The sequence below is a fragment of the Ammodytes marinus genome (genome assembly GCF_949987685.1).
Source record: "Ammodytes marinus genome assembly, chromosome: 2".
Lineage (NCBI taxonomy): Eukaryota > Metazoa > Chordata > Actinopteri > Uranoscopiformes > Ammodytidae > Ammodytes > Ammodytes marinus.
Window position 1 is genome coordinate 18,977,776 of NC_137231.1, and position 18,508 is coordinate 18,996,283.

Consider the following 18,508-nt stretch of genomic DNA (forward strand, 5'->3'; position numbering starts at 1 on the left):
GGACAAAACAGGGTGCAATGTTGAAAAAATACAAACCCTATGTTTCAACAAATTAAAGTACATGTAGTATGTATCCAACATATACTAAGTTACTGAGCTAAGCTTTGAAACAACCTCCCAGCTTTTGTTTTATTTACCGTCATTGGCCTATCACCACCGTCAGATGTCAACTCCGTCAGATTTCCTGTCTGACGGTGTTGACATATTTAACGTTTCTTTAACATAACAAATGGAATTTATCTAGTAGCCATTTGTTTTTTCTGTTGATGTTAGGTGCCAGTATGAACTACTTCAGGAAAACAAAATGATCAAAAAATTTCAAATAACTTCTTCACAAATTGTCTGACTCTAATGCACTCTGACTCTAATGCACTCTGCATAGGTAGAATTTGACAAGCTGCTCCTTATTTCGCCTGATGTTATTACATTTACATAATGAAATGTCTGACGGTGTTGACTTACAGTAAAGTGGTCCCACCACTTAGAAACCTTATAAAACATGAATGTGTTGTAGAAAAACTGTTTTTATTGATATGAGAGATTATTTGTGTTGCTTTTGATGAAAAAGCACGTTTTAATTATTAAAGTACATTTTAATAGGTTTTATTGCATATAAAAGATTGAAACCTTCTCTGTGGAGACACTGTTTTGGATGTCGTGAGAAGATAACAAGTGTCATATATTTGATGTAATAATGATAAAATTACATTTTAAGGGATAATTATGCTCCAGACATTATATTCTTAATCCCTAATAACATCTACAATTTTAAATATTTTTAGTTTTAAACACAACAGCAGTTACATATGGAAGACGGCCTTTTGTCCGGGTTCTCAAGAATCACTGTTTTATATAATTATTAATACATTTACTTTCCTTAAATACACAGATATCATACATTTAAAATCACCAACGATGGGGTTAAGGAAATCCCTTTAATGAAACACAGTTTTAAAGATTTAATCAGAGTGTAGGCTGGTGTGTAGGTTTTTCTTAGCCAGAGATAAGAGGGAAATCCCAGGATGTAAAACTGATCCTGAACATGTATGACAACTGTATTAGAATCATAGTGGAAAGTATGATTTCGATCTTTATCTGAGGAGTCTTAATAAAAGTGATCCTTGGAAGATGGTTCAGAGAAAGTGTCACATCCAAGAGTCTGTAAGAGTCCAAAGTCTGCTGCCGTCATGAATTGCAGTACTGGTGAGCATCTTTATATCTTTATAGGAAGTTGTCTATTTTTAAAACTGCAGCAGTCCTACAACTTGAACTTCTGTAGTCAAAGTTGCACAACCCTGAAACTGTTTATGTGTGTGTCTAGTAGTAATCTAATATATCTCCACTGTGTGCTCTTTTATGTCGCTCTTGTAGTCCTCGTCTTCCTGTGCATGCTCATTGCACAAGCAGCCTGTGGGCCTATAAGAAATGCATCAAAAACTAGGCGGGCCTTGAATGCAACCATCAAGCTGATGCAGGAGGAGATAAGGACTGCTGTGGACAACCTTGTAAGCTTTGTAGTGCTTATGTACATCTATTTACCAACCAAACTAGTTCTTATGGGAAGTCACATGCAGGAGTGGAAGGTAGCAAACTCTCTCTTGTAACCAAACCTTTTTCATGGATTAAGTGCTTTCTAAAGTTTTTTAGGATGTATATGTTGCCGCTAAAGCACTTCATTTAGGGGGTAAGAATAATAGTTTTTTGTTAATATTTAAGTTTAATGACTTTAGGCTACCACTGACAGCATCATTGAGGAGATTCAAGACAAAAAGTTACAAAAGTAAAACTTCTCAGTATGCAGAATGGCCCCTGTCACTGTTGGGCTATATTGGATCATTATTGATACATTAACATGTAACCTGTACTATAAAGTTATATTTGGTCAATCGATCGGCAGATTAGTGTAGTAAAATGTAAAAAGAGGGATGGAAGTTTAAATCAACCAAAAATGTAGACAAAAATCAAAAAATTACACTTAAAAGCGAAGTACTAGTCTATAGTATATGTACTTAGTCACTCCTCATCCTTGGGGATAGCTCAATGATACAGACAGACACTGACCAATGCTTTCTCATGCAGGCTGAACCTGGACAACTTCCCAACTCCTCCTGCCTGTCCCTGAACATCTCACAGCTGGAACAAAAGACCCTCACCGTGCAGCAACTCTCCTCCTTCCGCTGCCTCATGCTGGAGACGTCTTTGAGGACCCCAGAGCTTTCACCTCAGCTGCAGATAATTAGCCAGTACACTGTGAATGTGGAGCATCTTACCGGCGGCCGGGTATCCAGTCAGGACTGCAGCCTAACGCCCTCTGAGCAGGACATGGACAGTTATGTGTATGCCAAATGTCTGTTGCAGTTCCTGGACCAGTGGCTCAGCAAAGCAAAGTTTGAATTCACTGCCTGAGAAAAATATTTATTTGATTTACAATGTTTTAACTTATTGAAAAAGATTATTTTTGCAATCCAGTGTTATATTGATGAAAAAGTAAACCTGTTTACTTTATATTTTTTTAAGTGATATTTATGAAAATAAAGGAATGAATCATCCTGATTCCGTTCTTGTTGCTTTTATTGTAATTCAGAATAATTTAAAGGATCTTAACATGTGTAGGATTTAGACACTTGGGAACTTTGGAAAAGAAGAAAAACAACACTCAGATGCAGCATAAGAAAATATCTTTATTTAAAAAAAGATACAATACTACCTTTGGAGAGAACCAACTTGGGCAGATCCAATCTGCAAAGATATATTTGTACATCAGTGGGTATAAAAATCCCCGTCACAGAAACAGCAAACAAAAGTTGGAAATCCAACATGGTATGACAAACATTGTAAAACCATAGAATGAAAGAACAAACTAACAATAAAATCACCACACAATTGCCACGTTGCAGTGCAACATTGGGACTTTGTCATAATTGAAATCATATTTAAAATCTCCTTTTAAAAGGTGGGTGGAAAAAAACTAAACAAAGAACAACAGCCAAAGAGATATACATTTTCATCAACAATCCTACAAACCATAGCTGCATACTCTGGTGCATTTTAATTTTCACTTAAAGGAATACTTCACAAATATGGAACCGGCATTCTATCAGTATAAAATCGCTATTATAATGTAAAGAATGTGTTTTTTCTTCCCTCAGTCTTTCCTTGGCCCAGCTGTCCTGTTAATCCTAACCCTACATTTTCCCATGTGTGATGTCACACATGGGAAAATGTAGGGTTAGACAGTGAGACCATCAACACACTCTTTCTGCCTTTTCTCAGGCTAGGATCAACCGATTTCTAAAATTTTAGCACATTTATACTACATAGGATCTCAGAGTTCAATACACATTTCCACCGGTGAAGTAGGTTTTATAAGTCTTATTTAAACATTTTGGATAACTGTGGCAACTAAACATTACCCTTGATTAAATAAAATAGGCCTTTTTGCATCACTGTAAGCTTCACTACAGTTCAATGTAAAAGTGTTGAATTTTGAGGACTGCTTTTTCCCTCTCACTGTAAAGCCAGCAGCCTGCCTACATGGACAGGTAGATTATTTCTATCATGTAGAAAAGCAAAATCTCCCATTAAAAACTGTCTGCAATTCACCATACAATATTGCACACAAAAAGCTGCACATTCATCAAATAAGAACTATCAGTGGTGCGTTTTGCTACCGTAAAACTCAGTAAACTCAGTTGTGCAGAAAAGAAAGTAAAAACACAAGACACAAAATTGTCGACTGCCTGAGGAGTGCTGAACCACAAAGAATAATAATAATAATTAAAAAATACTAAGTCTAACCATCCAGCAGAGGTCCCAAGTAAGGGTACTTTATTTGACCTTAAGGCTGATGTACGTCAGACTGCTTATTTTGCAGTCCTTTATTCTCGAGCATTCAGAGCGCTCTGTTAAATACGATGTCAGTGACATAAAAGACAAGTTCTCTGATATGGCTTTTGGTCTGTTTCTGTGTGCTGTGTCTTTTTTATCTTGCCAAACTTACAATTTTCTCTTGTGTCTGACAAGCATTTCATAAATTAGTCTAACTACCAGTAGAAAAAAAATATTGGTAAAACAAACATGTGATGTAACATGTAAACCTACAAACACCATATTCTACTGCGGAGAAGGATTTTCGATTTGTTCATAGCTGAATGGAAAATAATCACACTCACCAGCGCAGCCCTGAATGACCAACAAAGAACAGAAAAGATCCCTACAACTGCTAGTCATTCCATTTAGATCGAGTAACAATGTACACGTGAATCTGTACTGCCATTTGTTAAAAATGAATATCCCTATGAGGGCAGCGGGCTGTTAGTAATATCCCTCCATTATGCTTTTACCTGCCTAGAAACACAAGTGTTTAACATAATGTATCTAAGATGATTGCCTTGTTGTAAAATGGCAGAGCAAGCAAAACATGAAGGAAGATGTTCAGCATGGACGGAAAATTGCGAGGAAACTACTACTGTTACCTGGCAGAATAAACATTTCCCTGAGTAAATGAGGGATGCAGGATAATGTTTTCATCTTTCTTATAAGCACAGATCTTTTTTTTTTTTAGTTATCTACTTGACTAGTTTCAGGCGATCCCCTACATTCTGATGTGAACTCTTTCTGGGAGGTTTAGGATCCTCCATTAAACATGTACTAAACTGCTAGTTACTCCTTAAAAAAAATCCCCATTCATCTTGTGAAAAAAGCATCATATCCATACACCTTAAACATCTAAGCGAGAACACAAATTGATCAAGTACTCAATATTTACCTTTTTGACACAATGCTGTGTTTCAAATATAATATTCCCTGTATGCGACTTTTCTTTGTTGTCTAATTTATCATAAAGAGGAATCAGCGAACAGCACAAATGTATGATCATCGTACGCTCAGAGTTAAAGAATGCCAGACCTAGCGTGCATATATCCTTTCATTCATTTTTCAGGGAAGTCGTGGATATTTGGAAGACGTATTGTCTGTCTGAATGGCTATAAGGTAAACTATTAATGTTTCATTTTGATGATTAAAAGGTTAAAAGGTTCAGGTGGCCTTTTGGTCACCTCACTTTCTTTCAGAGAGCAATGCTACATATCGGCGTTTGTCGCGGCCTGGATGGCTTCTTCAGGCAGCAGGGAGGGATCACTAAGAATGGATGTGGTTGTGCTCAGCTGGCGAAGGGTACTCAGCACCACTGAAAAACAATAAACATAAAATAACATAAGCCGATTGTAAAACGCAGCGTTTCAAAGATGATCGTGATTTGGCTCCTCAATATAACCACTAATCTATTTGTAATGACTCGGTGGGAGGCAAGACTTGGTGTATAATGCTCAAATATTTATCATGGGAAAGTGTTAATCTGCTACAAAATGTTCAATGATCAATGTTTTCCAGGACACTGATGACAAATGTGTCATTTAATGGGACATTTTCATGACTCTCCCAGGTGTTCCAGGATTAATTAGAACCCTGTTTGTCATGGTAAAAACAGTGACTCAGCTGATGATTTGACTGACACATTAAACTTGAGGAGACAGACCACCAGCAACAACTGGAATTAAAATCTTGAGCGATTAACCTTCTTATTCTTTACAGTTTCTTGCAGTGGTACCTGACCAGCTGACCTGCTGCTAAAACTGTGGCTGAATTAAAATAAATCTTTTGACGTCACCTTTCATTATCAGAGCCACTAAATGTGTGCGCTAATGTCAGACTGAGTCAAGAATAAAACCATATTACTTTGGTGGGAGGGGAAAAATTAAACGGAAAGTGTGATCATTACTGTTTCTGCCCATGAGAACAAAGCTGGAATGATTTCATGAGTTATCTAAAATTAGATGCACTGTTACATTTCCTGTCATGTCATGGTTTCTTGATAATAGAAGAAAACTTGTGACAGATAGGAAATCTTGAGCAACTGAATTTAACACTTAGACAGCAGCCGGAAGGAAATCACATCTGGGCTGCAAATACTACACATGACAATACCACATCACTTTCAGTTAAATCATAGAGTAGTGGGCTGGTGACGTACACTACCATAGTGTGTCTGTGTGCCCGTGTGTGTGTGTGTGTGTGTGTGTGTGTGTGGGTGTGCTGGATGTCAAAGAGAGATGGTCTTTTACTTACTGGGCCTGAGTACTGGAAGGGAGCAGTGACGGTCGAGCCATTGTAATGTGGTCTGATACAGCTCTGCTGTGCTTGTAGTTGACACCATCCCATTGAATGACTCAAAGAGAGGCTTGATAATGATGCTGAACTAGAAGGATGTCAGTCAAGGAATAATTATACTACAGGGAGACAAATGCAATTCTGCCTGACCAACAGTTTAAGCTTGGTGCTTCGATTTGTAATGTGCTGACCTGAAATTGTTGCAACTTTTTTTGTTTTGTTACATGAAGTAAAACTCAGGGATATATTTTAGTTCCTTGTGTAAGAAATAATTATATAAATAAAAACAAATTAAAACAAACACATGGCCATTAAATCAATGGTGAGTTCAGTATTTGCTTTAGAAGAACAACAAACAACACCTTTCAAAGTAGGAAACTGAGTCCTCATACAAAACTGAGATCCTTTGGTAAGCAAATCTTCTAAAATATATTATGAGGGAAGGAAATGTTCGCCGCATATTGTTGGACATTTTTATAAATATTTCAAAACCTGTAGGCATTAGGAGCCCTGCATTAGATTAAAATAAGTCTTTGTATGTCTTGCATCTGTCTATATAGACTGGACTTGACAAGAGTTTGGCTTTCCTTCAGAGCGATGGGGAGATTTGAAATGTTTCAGTGGTGTAACCTTTACTTTCTATGTAAGCTTTTTTTTTTAAGGATACAATCCAGAACTTCCAGTTCTGAAGGGTGCGGCTCTTCACATATTCCTTGAACTTCTCCTGCATGTGGTCAAAGCGATGCGGCCTGATGGGAACCCCTGTTGCAGGCAGCTGTTCTTGACACAAGCTGGAGGACAGAAATGGTTGATGTTGGGTTAATACATCAAGTGTCTGTTCACATTTTTTATATCATAAGAGGGGTGAGATAATACGTTTTAACCTACTTGATGGAGGTGTTGAGCTCCTCTATCTCCTCACGTAATCTCTTGACCTCCTCCTGTATCTGCTGTCTCTCCTGCTGCAGCTTTCCAATGTGCTCCACTGTCTTCTGTAACGTGACCGCATTAGTGATCTAAAGGCCCCAGGAATGTGGTAGCAAAGGAGAAACATTCAATATTTAGAACAATATGAGGAAATACTGTGCACAACACGGCAAAAAGATAGTGACACCATGAATCTATTACAGATGTTTTATGAAGACACAGGCACACTTACATTTGATTGTGACTTTAGAGTGGGGACCAAGTTACAGAGTGTTTTAAAGCCGATGTTTATGTTTGATCGTCTCTTTTGCTCAGCAGATATGTGTGTTGTCCTTCGGCTCTGTCGGCAAATAAATATAAATATTTAAACAAATAAAGTGACATTTAATTTTAATTTTAAACATTTTGGAAAACCCGAGTCTAAAAGCCCTACAGTGTGTCAATCAACTAATAATAGGCTATGATAACTATTTATGTTTAGAAACATTAAGACACACCTGCTTTTGTTCATTTTTTACTAGCGGTGTACTGCTGCTGCCGATCAGTGCCTGGGGACTAGGAACTTGATCTAACCCTAGTGGTGATCCTTGACCCGATCCTGGCTGACTATGAACTGGAAAGGAAAAAACAAAAAAACAAAACAAACTTTGAACATGTGGTGGGTTTCTGAAATATAATATGTTTTCTGGGTAGACATAACTCTCACCGACACTAGGGGATGTTTTTTGATTTTTGCGGCTGGGAGAGAAAGACTTTTCTTTGGGAACAATGGGCTGGGGAGACTTCTGCGTCTGAGACACAACGTGAAATCCCGGCGCCTGAGACATGTGAAAAGAGGACAAATAGACAAGGAAATAAAAAAGGAGGTACAAGACCAAAAACCAGTTCAAAGAAATATGATCCGTATTTACTTTGTAACATATCCCCTGAGCTTAGAGACAAGTCAAGTTCAATTTCACATTTATGAATTACACACAACAGAGAAACATGAACGCTGAAATGTATTAGCTGCTCGATACTTCAAGAGCCACTGTGCTACAAAATAATGATAATAAAAAAATATACAGTGTCTGGAAGTAACTGACAGAGCTGAAAACGTACCCCAAGATGAGACGAAGTGATGACCACTCCTGTATTAGGGACCACGTCTCCTTTCAGAGATGTTGGTGTAACAATCACAGCACTAGCATGACCTGGGAAAGGGGCTTAAGAGGGTAAACAATGACGGTTAGGCACCAATTATGAATGCTCATTAGTTTTATGGATATTTATTGGTGAATATCCATAAATGAGTCAGAATTGAGACAATGAGACATATGGATTCCCCCCCCCCCCCTGCCTTTTTATTAGCTAGCCACTTCAATTCATGCAGGAGATAAACTCTTTGGTGAACCTTACTCTTAACAGGTTTCAAGACAAATTGTACAATTGTATGTGCTAAAACTGAATTGTATCATATTTATCTAAAGATAAGCAGGGGGCACCCAACCATGGAATGCAAAGCCGCACCAACACCCCGCCCAACACATTTCCTGTCAGCTCTCTGATAAAGGCATGTAGATCCTAACCAAAAATAAAATATGCATCCAATTGAAGAAAATATTGTAAGCATTACACTATATTAACCCAAGTATATCAAGTACATTTTTTTTGGTTCACTTCAAACATCCTGAAAAATATACAAAAAACTTTGTTTACTACAGAGATTATGCTCTCAATTTATCCAAATACCGAGGAAAATAGACATCAGTTGTACGAGCTACAGCGCTATCTTGTGGTAATTCAGTTAAAGTGACACAACTCCATTGCCTGATCACACAAGTTGAACATTTTTTCAAAAAAAAAATTTGATCTTGAGATCAGAAACTACAGACCTGTGAGGATGAGGTGGGAGGAGGGGAGGGTGTTAGCGGGAACAATCCTTTGCACGGGGCGGGTTTTGTTGGCACTGGATGACTGAAAAGGGCGAGGCAGGGCAAAAGTCTGAGGGTGCTGGACAGATGTGGCTGGCAGTGGAGCCAAGGGCTGGAGCTGAGCCTGAGGAGGTCGAGGCTGTGTGGATATGGAGCAATAGTCTGTGCCATGGCTGTAGGTGGTGGCTACTTCACTGCGTGTGACAGTAGAGGAGGCGGTGTGTGTAATCACAGTTGAAGCTACGCTTTCACCCAGCACTGAGGTGTTGCTGCCCAAGGCTGAGGAAACCATGGGTGATGCTGAGGCTATGTCCTGACCTGAGAGACACTGGCCCACGGGATCGTGGGATAAAGACTGAGACACTGAGGATACCACCACTTGATCACTGGGCGTCACCTGCCTGGAAAACAGAGGCATGTAGTCTTGTATATAGGCAGCATCGCCAACACCTGACCGACTGGTTTGACCGGCCATGGGAGAGGGTATGGGCAGGGGGCCAGGAGGGGAGATGTGGTTGGTTGGGAGTTGCATGGAGGACATTAACTGGGCCTGGGAAGGGATGACAAAGGCGAAGGTAACAAACACACTTAGTTCTGTCCTTTTTCTAGTGCAATGTGATACTGAAGAGACACAGTTCTGTGTAACTTCGTATTAGCAGAACATTTCATCTTTGTCAAACTAGCTGCGTTTATATCCGTTTCTCAATTCACTAGGTGCAAAACAAAGATCAATAAGATGAAAAACTAATGTCTATGAGTTGAAGTATAAGCTGTTTGGATATACCTATATTGTTTGTATGTTGCATAAATACATAGGCAAAATACAATGTTATAACTCATACAAAAGATTCGGCCAAGGTTCCAACTGCAGCAGATGAAAGTGGTCACATTGTACCTTGCTGCTTTTAAAAATCCTTCCATTGACTTCAGAATAGATTTGAAGAAAAAATGTAGATTATTTTACTTGACTTTACTTAACCTTGCTGCCAAAATGTGTCCTTAGCCTGGCTCAAACTGAGACAAACAGCTATAGTATAACTGCATTTATCGATCCAAAAGAACAAAAATGTCATGCTTATATGAAAATATGGCTAAATTAAGTGCTACTTCTAATAGATTGTCGTTTATGCAACTACATTAAGACAGAAAGGTGGTTGCAGAAATGGCAGAATCCATGTACATTGACCAAAAAAATATCAGTCTTTCAATGGTTTTCATGTCTTAAATAACAGGGTCCTTCCTCAAACTCTCCTCTCCGTGTCTTGTGTGTTAGGGACTGTGTTTACCTGTGACTGAGAGCTGCTGCTGGGTAGAGGGGTGACAGATGATGCAGTGGGGGAAACAGAGGGTAAGGTGTGTTGACGGAGGCTGTGAAATAAGTCTGGAACAAAAGTTTCTATGTTAGCTGGGGTTAGTAAAACCACACTAGTTGTTGAGTTACACTAAGCCAACAGCTGTAGCAGAGTTACTGGAACATGTGCACTTGATAATGTAAAGTGTGCACTATTAGTGTGTGTGCAGTACAATTGCAGCGCAGTGCTACCTTGCAGTGGATCAAAGGAGTCCATGAAATCTAGGTTGGGTTGTAAGGGGATGAGTCCTGGTTGGATCATGTCCGCATTCCCTGCATGAGCTGTGGAAGGTAAAGAGGCAGAGGTAGGCAGGATAGGGAGGAGACGTGCCAGTATTTTGACAGATACTAGGGCTGGGAAGTAATACAGCAATGCCGTATCCTGGGGTATTTAAGAATAGCAATGGTATTCCTCTTATTATAGTAATTAAAAAATCTTCTGTGTCTTGTGGGCATGTTTATAACAAATGCCTTAAGAGAGAGAGTGTGTGTGTGTGTGTGTGTGTGTGTGTGTGTGTGTGTGTGTGTATGTGTGTACTGTATGTGTGTGTGTGGGTGTGTGTGTGCAGCAGATGCTAGAAAATGTATGTGTATGACTTCTGTAAAAGATATAGACTTTATTTGTCAAAAAAATAATGCAAAGCATCAACAATCGGAAACCACCCAATCTTAACGGGTCCGATACATAACATAATCAGATGTTGCATAATTAAGAGAGGCATCTTTACAAATTACCAAAAGAAAATAGCAGTTAATCAAGTATAAAGTGAGTAGGAAGATACTTCAAATCTAATTAAGATGTCTCTGCCTATTTCATTAATTACACAGCTGATGGTTTTCTCACCAATCTCCCTTGGATTGGGCCAGGCTATGGGCTGGTGCGACGCCAACGTAGAGAACAACGTGTCTGAAAACTCAGACATCAGAACATCCATGTCAAAGAGCGGGTCCATCTCCATAGGGGCTGGTGGTTCATTGTGCTTACGGGGGACACGGCGTGCAGCGGTCTCTTCATCCTGATAAAAGGAGACACGGAGCATGTCTGGAGAGACTTCCCCAAACAGCGAAAACTGCTCCTTCGGCCCCTTGAGTATTCAAAATGCAACCATCAAGCCAGTTAGTGACAAACAAGCATGCAGTGTTGAGTACAGCAGACAATAATTTTACAATGTCTTAATAATTCACCTCAAGTTTTTTATTTAATTTTTTATCGTATATCAGTGATTCTTGAGAAGTGGAACAAAACAGGGTGCAATGTTGAAAAAATACAAACCCTATGTTCAGGCAAATTAAATTACATGTATGTATCCAACATATACTAAGCTAAGCTTTTGACACACCCTCCCAGCTTTTGTTTTTATCAAAATGGGCTTTTTACTTTGCCATTCCTTATTTTGTGTCAACACCGTCAGACACCAAAAACACAAATTAATTTTCTCTCAATTTATGCTAGACCCATGAGATGTATAGTGATCACAAATATTCACCAAGACTGACAGAGGCCACAAAAAAAATTCAATATAAATTTTTTTTTTTACATCTGACGGTGTTGACATATTGAACAAATGGAGTTTTTCTAGTAGCCATTTGGTTTTTCTGTTGATGATAGGTGCTCGTATGAACTACTTCAAGAAAATAAAATGATCTAAACATTTCAAATAACTTCTTCAGAAATTGTAAGTCGGTGTTGACGTATCATGGTTGTGACACAGGACTTTCAAGATTTGGAAAGTAAAATATTCTAAAACTACAACACTTATCAGAGCATGTCTGACTCTAATGTAGAATATGCAGAGGTAGAATGTGACAAGAGGTCCTTCATAGTGACAGCTGCCCCTTATTTTGGCTGATTTTCTTACATTTTAATGGATTGTCTGACGGTGGTGACAAAAAGTGTCCCACCACTTAGAAACCTTATAAAACATGAATGTGTTGTAGAAAAACAGTTTTTATTGATATGAGAGATTATTTAGTGTTGCTTTTGATGAGAAAAGCTAATTTTAATCATTAAAGTACATTTTTAATAGGTTTTATTGCATATGAATGATTGATCCCTTCTCTGTGGACACACTGGTTTGGACGTTGTGAGAATATAACAAGTGTCATATATTTGACATAATACTGATAAAACTACATTTAAGGGGATAATTGTGCTCCAGACATTCTATTCTTAATCCCTAATGACATCTACAATTTTAAATATGTTTACTTTTCTACATAACAGCAGATAATATTGGAAGACAGCCTTTTGTCCCGTTTCTCAAGAATCACTGATATATGCCCCAGGGCAGCTGTGGCTACTCTCGTAGTTTACCACCACCGGTATGACTGAGTGTGAACGAATTGAACCAGGAAATGTAAAGCGTCTTTGAGTGCCTAGGCAATAAAGCACTATATAAAACCTATCAATTATTATTAATTATTATTATTATATAAATACATATACAGTAGTGTTTATCAGCAAGTTAGTCGCTAAATTAGGTGTAAGCAGTCAAAACTACTTTGTTGCATTGCAGCAATGTGTTTTAAGTATTTACATAATGTGAGAGTGACTGGGTAAGCATGTGTTAATTCCATTAAAATCAACATCTGGTTGAACAGATGCTGATTGTAATGTTCATGTAGAGCATGTTGAACAGCACTTTGGCGTTAAGCATGATGCAGTTTTGTTTACCTTAAGCAAGCTTGAGAGGTCATCATCCTTGTGCTTCTGTAACTATAAAAGACGTAGTGAGTTTCACTTAAATAAATATTGATAAATATGAATGTTTTATGAACAAAGAAACTAACGGAAGAACGAACAAGGAAACAAACAAACAAACAAACAAACAAACAGAACACCTTTACAAAACACCCAGTAACATGACAAAGACCGAAAAATTGCAGTGTTTTTCTGTTTTTTTACTGAAGAATGCATGTACCCTTTTCTTAAAGTATGTTCTCCACTTGTGGTATTCTCTTATGACAATTTCTATTCTCCTTTTCCAGCATTTCCCATCTGTGGCATTGACCTGTAGAAGAAAGAGGGAGAGGGGAAAATAAACTCACATCAAAAATACAGCACAAAGAAAGGAAGTGACAAGGGAAGCATAAAACAAAATGACTTTCTGTTGACAAGAAACAATGAAAAGTTACTAATGCTGTTTGAACACCACATAATTATCACACTTTTCTATCTTTACCTCTGCAGGACGGTGGATATCCAAGTCCATAGTTCCATCCAGGGGAGTCACAAAGTGACAAACAGGATTCTCCCTTCTCTCCACATCTGAAGTAGGAAAATAACCTCGTAATCGTTTCTCATACTAGTGAATTATATAATACACACATTGCTTAAAGGTATAAAGATCACAAAATTTGCACTTTTTAGCTCACAAACCAGTCAGCTTTTGTTAGTGTATTTTGTGTCATAAACATAAAAGGTGGCTGTCACACATGGGCTTACAATGTCACAAAATTATATAACACAGAACCTAAATCCTTACACAACATAAAATAATGTAGAAACTCTGTATTGTAAACAAAGCATCTTACATCTCTGTTCAACATTGGGCTTTCCTATTGGTACGTTTTCACAGACTCCAAATATTCTATATTGAGTAATCTTTTTCCTACATCCTGTATGTAGAAATGTAGATTTATCAATAAAAATACTACAAGATTTACTTCTGACAAGATTCTTGAACCATACCGTGATGTCTTCACGCATGCAGCAGCTTGATCAAAAAAAATTGTTAAATTAAAGTAACTCTAACTAAATACTTAACAATAGTCTACACTTTGTGTGTACCAAATGAAAGAGATGATGTGGCATTCTTACACTGCATATACCAAGCTCTCCATATGGCGTTGTTGAGGCGTATCTTGTCTCTCCAAAGCAGTTTTAGACCTTTAAAGTTCTTCCATTTGGGAGATACCAACTTACCACTGAAAAGACAAAAGATAAATAAAAGTGAAATAATTTGATTACAGACACAAGACATTCATCAAAGTTCTTTCCTTAGTGTTATCAGCAAAATAATCCCTTTGCTGATGTTCTTGCTTGTGCAGGACTTAAAAAATGCCCACTCTGCCATCCACCCCACCATAACTTTGCTGGATTTGTTCAAGTTTATTATATCATAAATCTATTCCGCTCAAATTTAATCATTTCACAACAGCAGAAAAAAATTGTGCCTCTTGTCAGAAATGTCACCATACAAACCCAATTTGGACAGTACGGCTAATGCTGGACAATGACCAGGAGCCTTAAGTTACTTTATTAGTCAATGGTTACATTGAAAATTAGTTACCACACTTCAGAGGGGGTCAGAGTGCAGAGTCAGCCATAGTACAGCACCCCTGGAGCAGTTAGGGGTTAAGTGTCTTGCTCAAGGCCACAATGGACAAATAGTTTTTACAAATAACACCCTCCTTTCCAGTGCCGGGGAACGAACCAGTTCCTCTAGGCCATCCTACCACTTATACACAATACATTGCTGTAACACTGAGCCTGTGTACATCACTTGAAAAGGTAAGAGAAGACCATTTGGTAACGGGAGTTACATATCTGACGACTGGCCTGAATTTGGCTACCATAACATTGCACTAGGCTCTGGAACAATGTAAGACAATTTTTATATTTATTAATTAATCAATCAATCAATCAATCAATAAATTGCATCAAGAGCTGGATGAGTCACAACTTTCTTATGATTAATACCGCTAAGACTGATCTCCTGGTGATCAAGCCCAATAATTATAAATACTTATCTGAAGGTCTTCGTATGAACATTGATGGTTGTTTTATTTCTGAGAGTCCTCTGATCAAAAACCTTGGTGTTACCTTTGACCCAACATTGACTTTCCAGTCTCACATAAAAGAAATCACTAAGACAGCTTATTTTCACCTTCGGAATATTTCTAAAATCCGCCCTTCTCTGTCCCTGCGTAGCGCTGAGGTGGTTCTCCATGCCCTTGTGTCCTCTCGACTGGATTACTGTAACGTTCTCTTTTCTGGCCTCCCCTTTTCCACCACCAGGAGCCTTCAAATTGTCCAGAATTCAGCTGCTAGACTTTTAACTAAAACAAGTAAATTTTATCACATAACTCCTGTTTTAGCTTCATTACACTGGCTGCCCATTCAGGCAAGAGCGGATTTTAAAGTTCTTCTTTTAACTTTTAAAGCCGTGAATGGTCTTGCGCCACTTTATCTTTCCCATTTACTCACTCCCTACACTCCGTCCTGTCCTCTTCGCTCCCTTGGCTCAAACCTCCTAGTCATTCCACCCATCAATAAAAAATCAGCTGGTGGGAGGGCTTTCTCTTACCGCGCTCCTCTTTTATGGAATGCCCTCCCACTTGACATCAGAAGTACCTCCTCCATCTCACTTTTTAAATCACGTCTTAAAACACACCTTTTTACCCTATACTTTGATTAAACTATCTTTTAGCATTTCCCCTGGTCTTTACTATTGTTTTATATTTTTATTTTTTATTGGTTTTTATTTTCTTAACTGTTTTATCCTTTCTCTGGTGTTTTAACTGATGTTTTGTAAATGCATTTTAACTGTTTTTTTTTTGGTGGTTTTTGATTGTTTTAACTGCACTTGTTTTTATTGGAAAGTGTATTGGGACCGTGTACCATGGTGATTTTGCACTTTAAATAATAAATTGATTGATTGATTGATTGAATAAATAAATAAATAAATGTTACCTTGACCAGCACTGGCAAAACAAACAGAAAGGAGCAGGAATCAGCCAAGGTTAGACTCAAATTGAAATAATAGTGTGATATGGAGAAAAGGGGTCGAATAAAGCAAGAGGATACAACACATGTGCACTGCTTAGGCTACTGTATAGAAATTCATTCAGCACAGTGATTTTAAATTGCCATGGAAATTCTTTGCCTAGTGCACTATAATGGTAAAACACCATGTGTATATTTTACAAATTACATTAAGTTTATGTTTCATCGTAACAGGACAGGGGTTAATGACGCTCAAGTAAACAATCCGTCATGCCTTTTTTACTGTTTGTTCTTCCTGTCCAGTCTTTTCCTGTTGTCATTTGTGTGCTCACTTTCTGTAAGAACATTATGCGTCATTGAGAGCAGTACAAACTGTTTCAAGAGGTATTCCAGATTGGTGCATTCAAGATAGGCAGTATTTCTGGGGAATGACAACAGCAGAACAGTAACTGGTAGCGGTGCTTTCCTGCTCTATGAATAGTCTTCTCCATGAATCCAAGCTGGTGCCACTTGTCAGTCAGAGGGAATCCTCTCAGCAGCTGGCTTTGCACCAACAATGCTATAGTAACACTGCAGCTGTAAACAAAGGACCATGGCTCTACATTATATTATATCCAACTCGTAAATGCTTTTGTCCAAAGTAATATTTCCCCCCACATAGGCCTACACACGTTAGAGCAATTTGGGGGTCAACCGTCTTGTTCAAGGGCAACGAAAGGAGCCAGGGATTGAACCAATAACTCTACCATTTATGGACTGTTTTGCTTTACCATCCTTAACTACATTAGCTCAGCAAGAACATTATCTAATCCGTATGACAAGATGACTGTATTATTAAAAAAAATACTGAACAAGTTTGGAGCTGTCACTTTCACTTGAAGTACCTTAAAAAACAGCTGTTTCTTCTGCCACGAAGAAAGACTGGTAACATGTCCGATATTGAATATCCCATTGCAAAGTTGGAGGTACCCGTGTATTGACCCCTGGCAGCTTTTGTAGGGCCCAATAACACTATAAGATTACAGTTCGTTCCTCATTGCCTTTTAAAGTTGTTCCACCCAGGCTACAACAACGATCTTTCTACCAAGAGCAATATGTCATCACTTGTTTGTAATAACATAAAATAAAGATAAGATAAATCGAATGCATTGTTTGATTACAATTCAGATTTCTCCAAGTTGTTTGAATTTCTTCCTTAGCTTTTATTCATAATCAGATAACTTTTTAAGTGTCCAAAGAGATAAAATTATCTAAAAATAAATCTGAGGTGTACAATATTGGTCACAGGGGCCATTTTTTCTACAGATTATTTAACACTTAGGCTACTAATATTTCTCTACTTGAGCAGAATTTTGTATTCAATTTTATTATTATTGGCTTACTACCCTACTGCTTTCTTTCACCACTGCTACTAAACTTTCAACAAATTATGAATGGTCACGCAGGAAGTTACATGAAGAGGATACTCGTGACTGCCATTTCACGCCAGTGAGTCCCGTGCCCGACTTTCCTGATGTGCATAGGATGGAAGAGATCTCAACAAGAATTGGGTTGAAAAAGCTAAAATAAAAACTAATTTTCCTTCGTGAATACAGGACTGTGAGGCGTGTTGTTTTAACACAACTTACCTGTACGCAAGAGTCATGCATTCAAAGAGCTTGGTCAGTGAAGCGTCTATGGAGAGGTGCGACATGCTGGCCTTGCCAAAATGATAGGTCTGACAGGTCTGTTTGTTGACAGTGTCGAAGTCGTAGCCTTTCTTCGGGGGGTGCTCGCTGTGGGGCGAGGACACCATGAAGTGTCCGCTGTGGATGATCTGTGGCTCGAACCCGTCGGTCCTCCGCAGCACCAGGTGCGTCTCCTCTGCGTCAGAGTCTTCATCCTGCTCCTGCTTTATGCTCGCAGGTGTACGCCGGTATTTGTGCCGTGAATTGATCTCTCTAGTAGCCATAACTCAACAGACAAGTAGCTAGCGTTAGCCAGCAAGCTAGGACAATAAAATTCCTTCTTTCATGAGGCTTGCCAACTGCGCTGGAAAACGCAGTTTAGACAGGAAAATGTTTGTGCATTTCGAGCCGTGGAGTCCGAGACCTCTGTTCGCTCATTTTCACCGCTCGTCGTTAGTATTTGGTGGCATAAGTTAACTTGTTGACTTGTTTGATAGTTGACGTAAGAGAGTCTCCGGGACCAGCTGACAAAAAAACAGCCTGCTGCCTGCTACTCACAGCTCTGTCCGGAGCAGGAAGTTCCTGTGGCAAAGCGATTCTGATTGGTCGAAGTCAGAGCCCCACCCACCGAGAAACTCGAAATAAACCTGCAGCGACAGGTCGCAAAAAGTCTGCTGCGTATAGTCTTGGCTAAAGAAAACATTTCTGCTGAATGTGCGTCAACATAAGGTATTCAATTACTATAGTAACGATT

At 38.6% G+C, this 18,508-nt stretch overlaps 1 protein-coding gene across 1 annotated transcript; it reads right to left on the reverse strand.

The window, feature by feature from the left end:
* Window positions 1–2,717: 2,717 nt before the first annotated feature.
* On the reverse strand, window positions 2,718–18,285 carry mlxip (MLX interacting protein). The gene is made up of 17 exons (XM_080039521.1): window positions 17,716–18,285; window positions 14,180–14,286; window positions 13,542–13,627; window positions 13,281–13,370; window positions 13,034–13,075; window positions 11,204–11,444; window positions 10,552–10,641; window positions 10,295–10,389; window positions 8,970–9,558; window positions 8,197–8,300; window positions 7,802–7,913; window positions 7,593–7,708; window positions 7,328–7,435; window positions 7,057–7,184; window positions 6,836–6,959; window positions 6,127–6,256; window positions 2,718–5,188 (listed from the first exon to the last, which is right to left on the reverse strand). The coding sequence occupies exons 1-17, from the start codon at window positions 18,036–18,038 to the stop codon at window positions 5,082–5,084; spliced, it is 2,592 nt and encodes an 863-aa protein (XP_079895647.1). The 5' UTR covers window positions 18,039–18,285; the 3' UTR covers window positions 2,718–5,081.
* Between the last annotated feature and the right edge of the window lie 223 nt (window positions 18,286–18,508).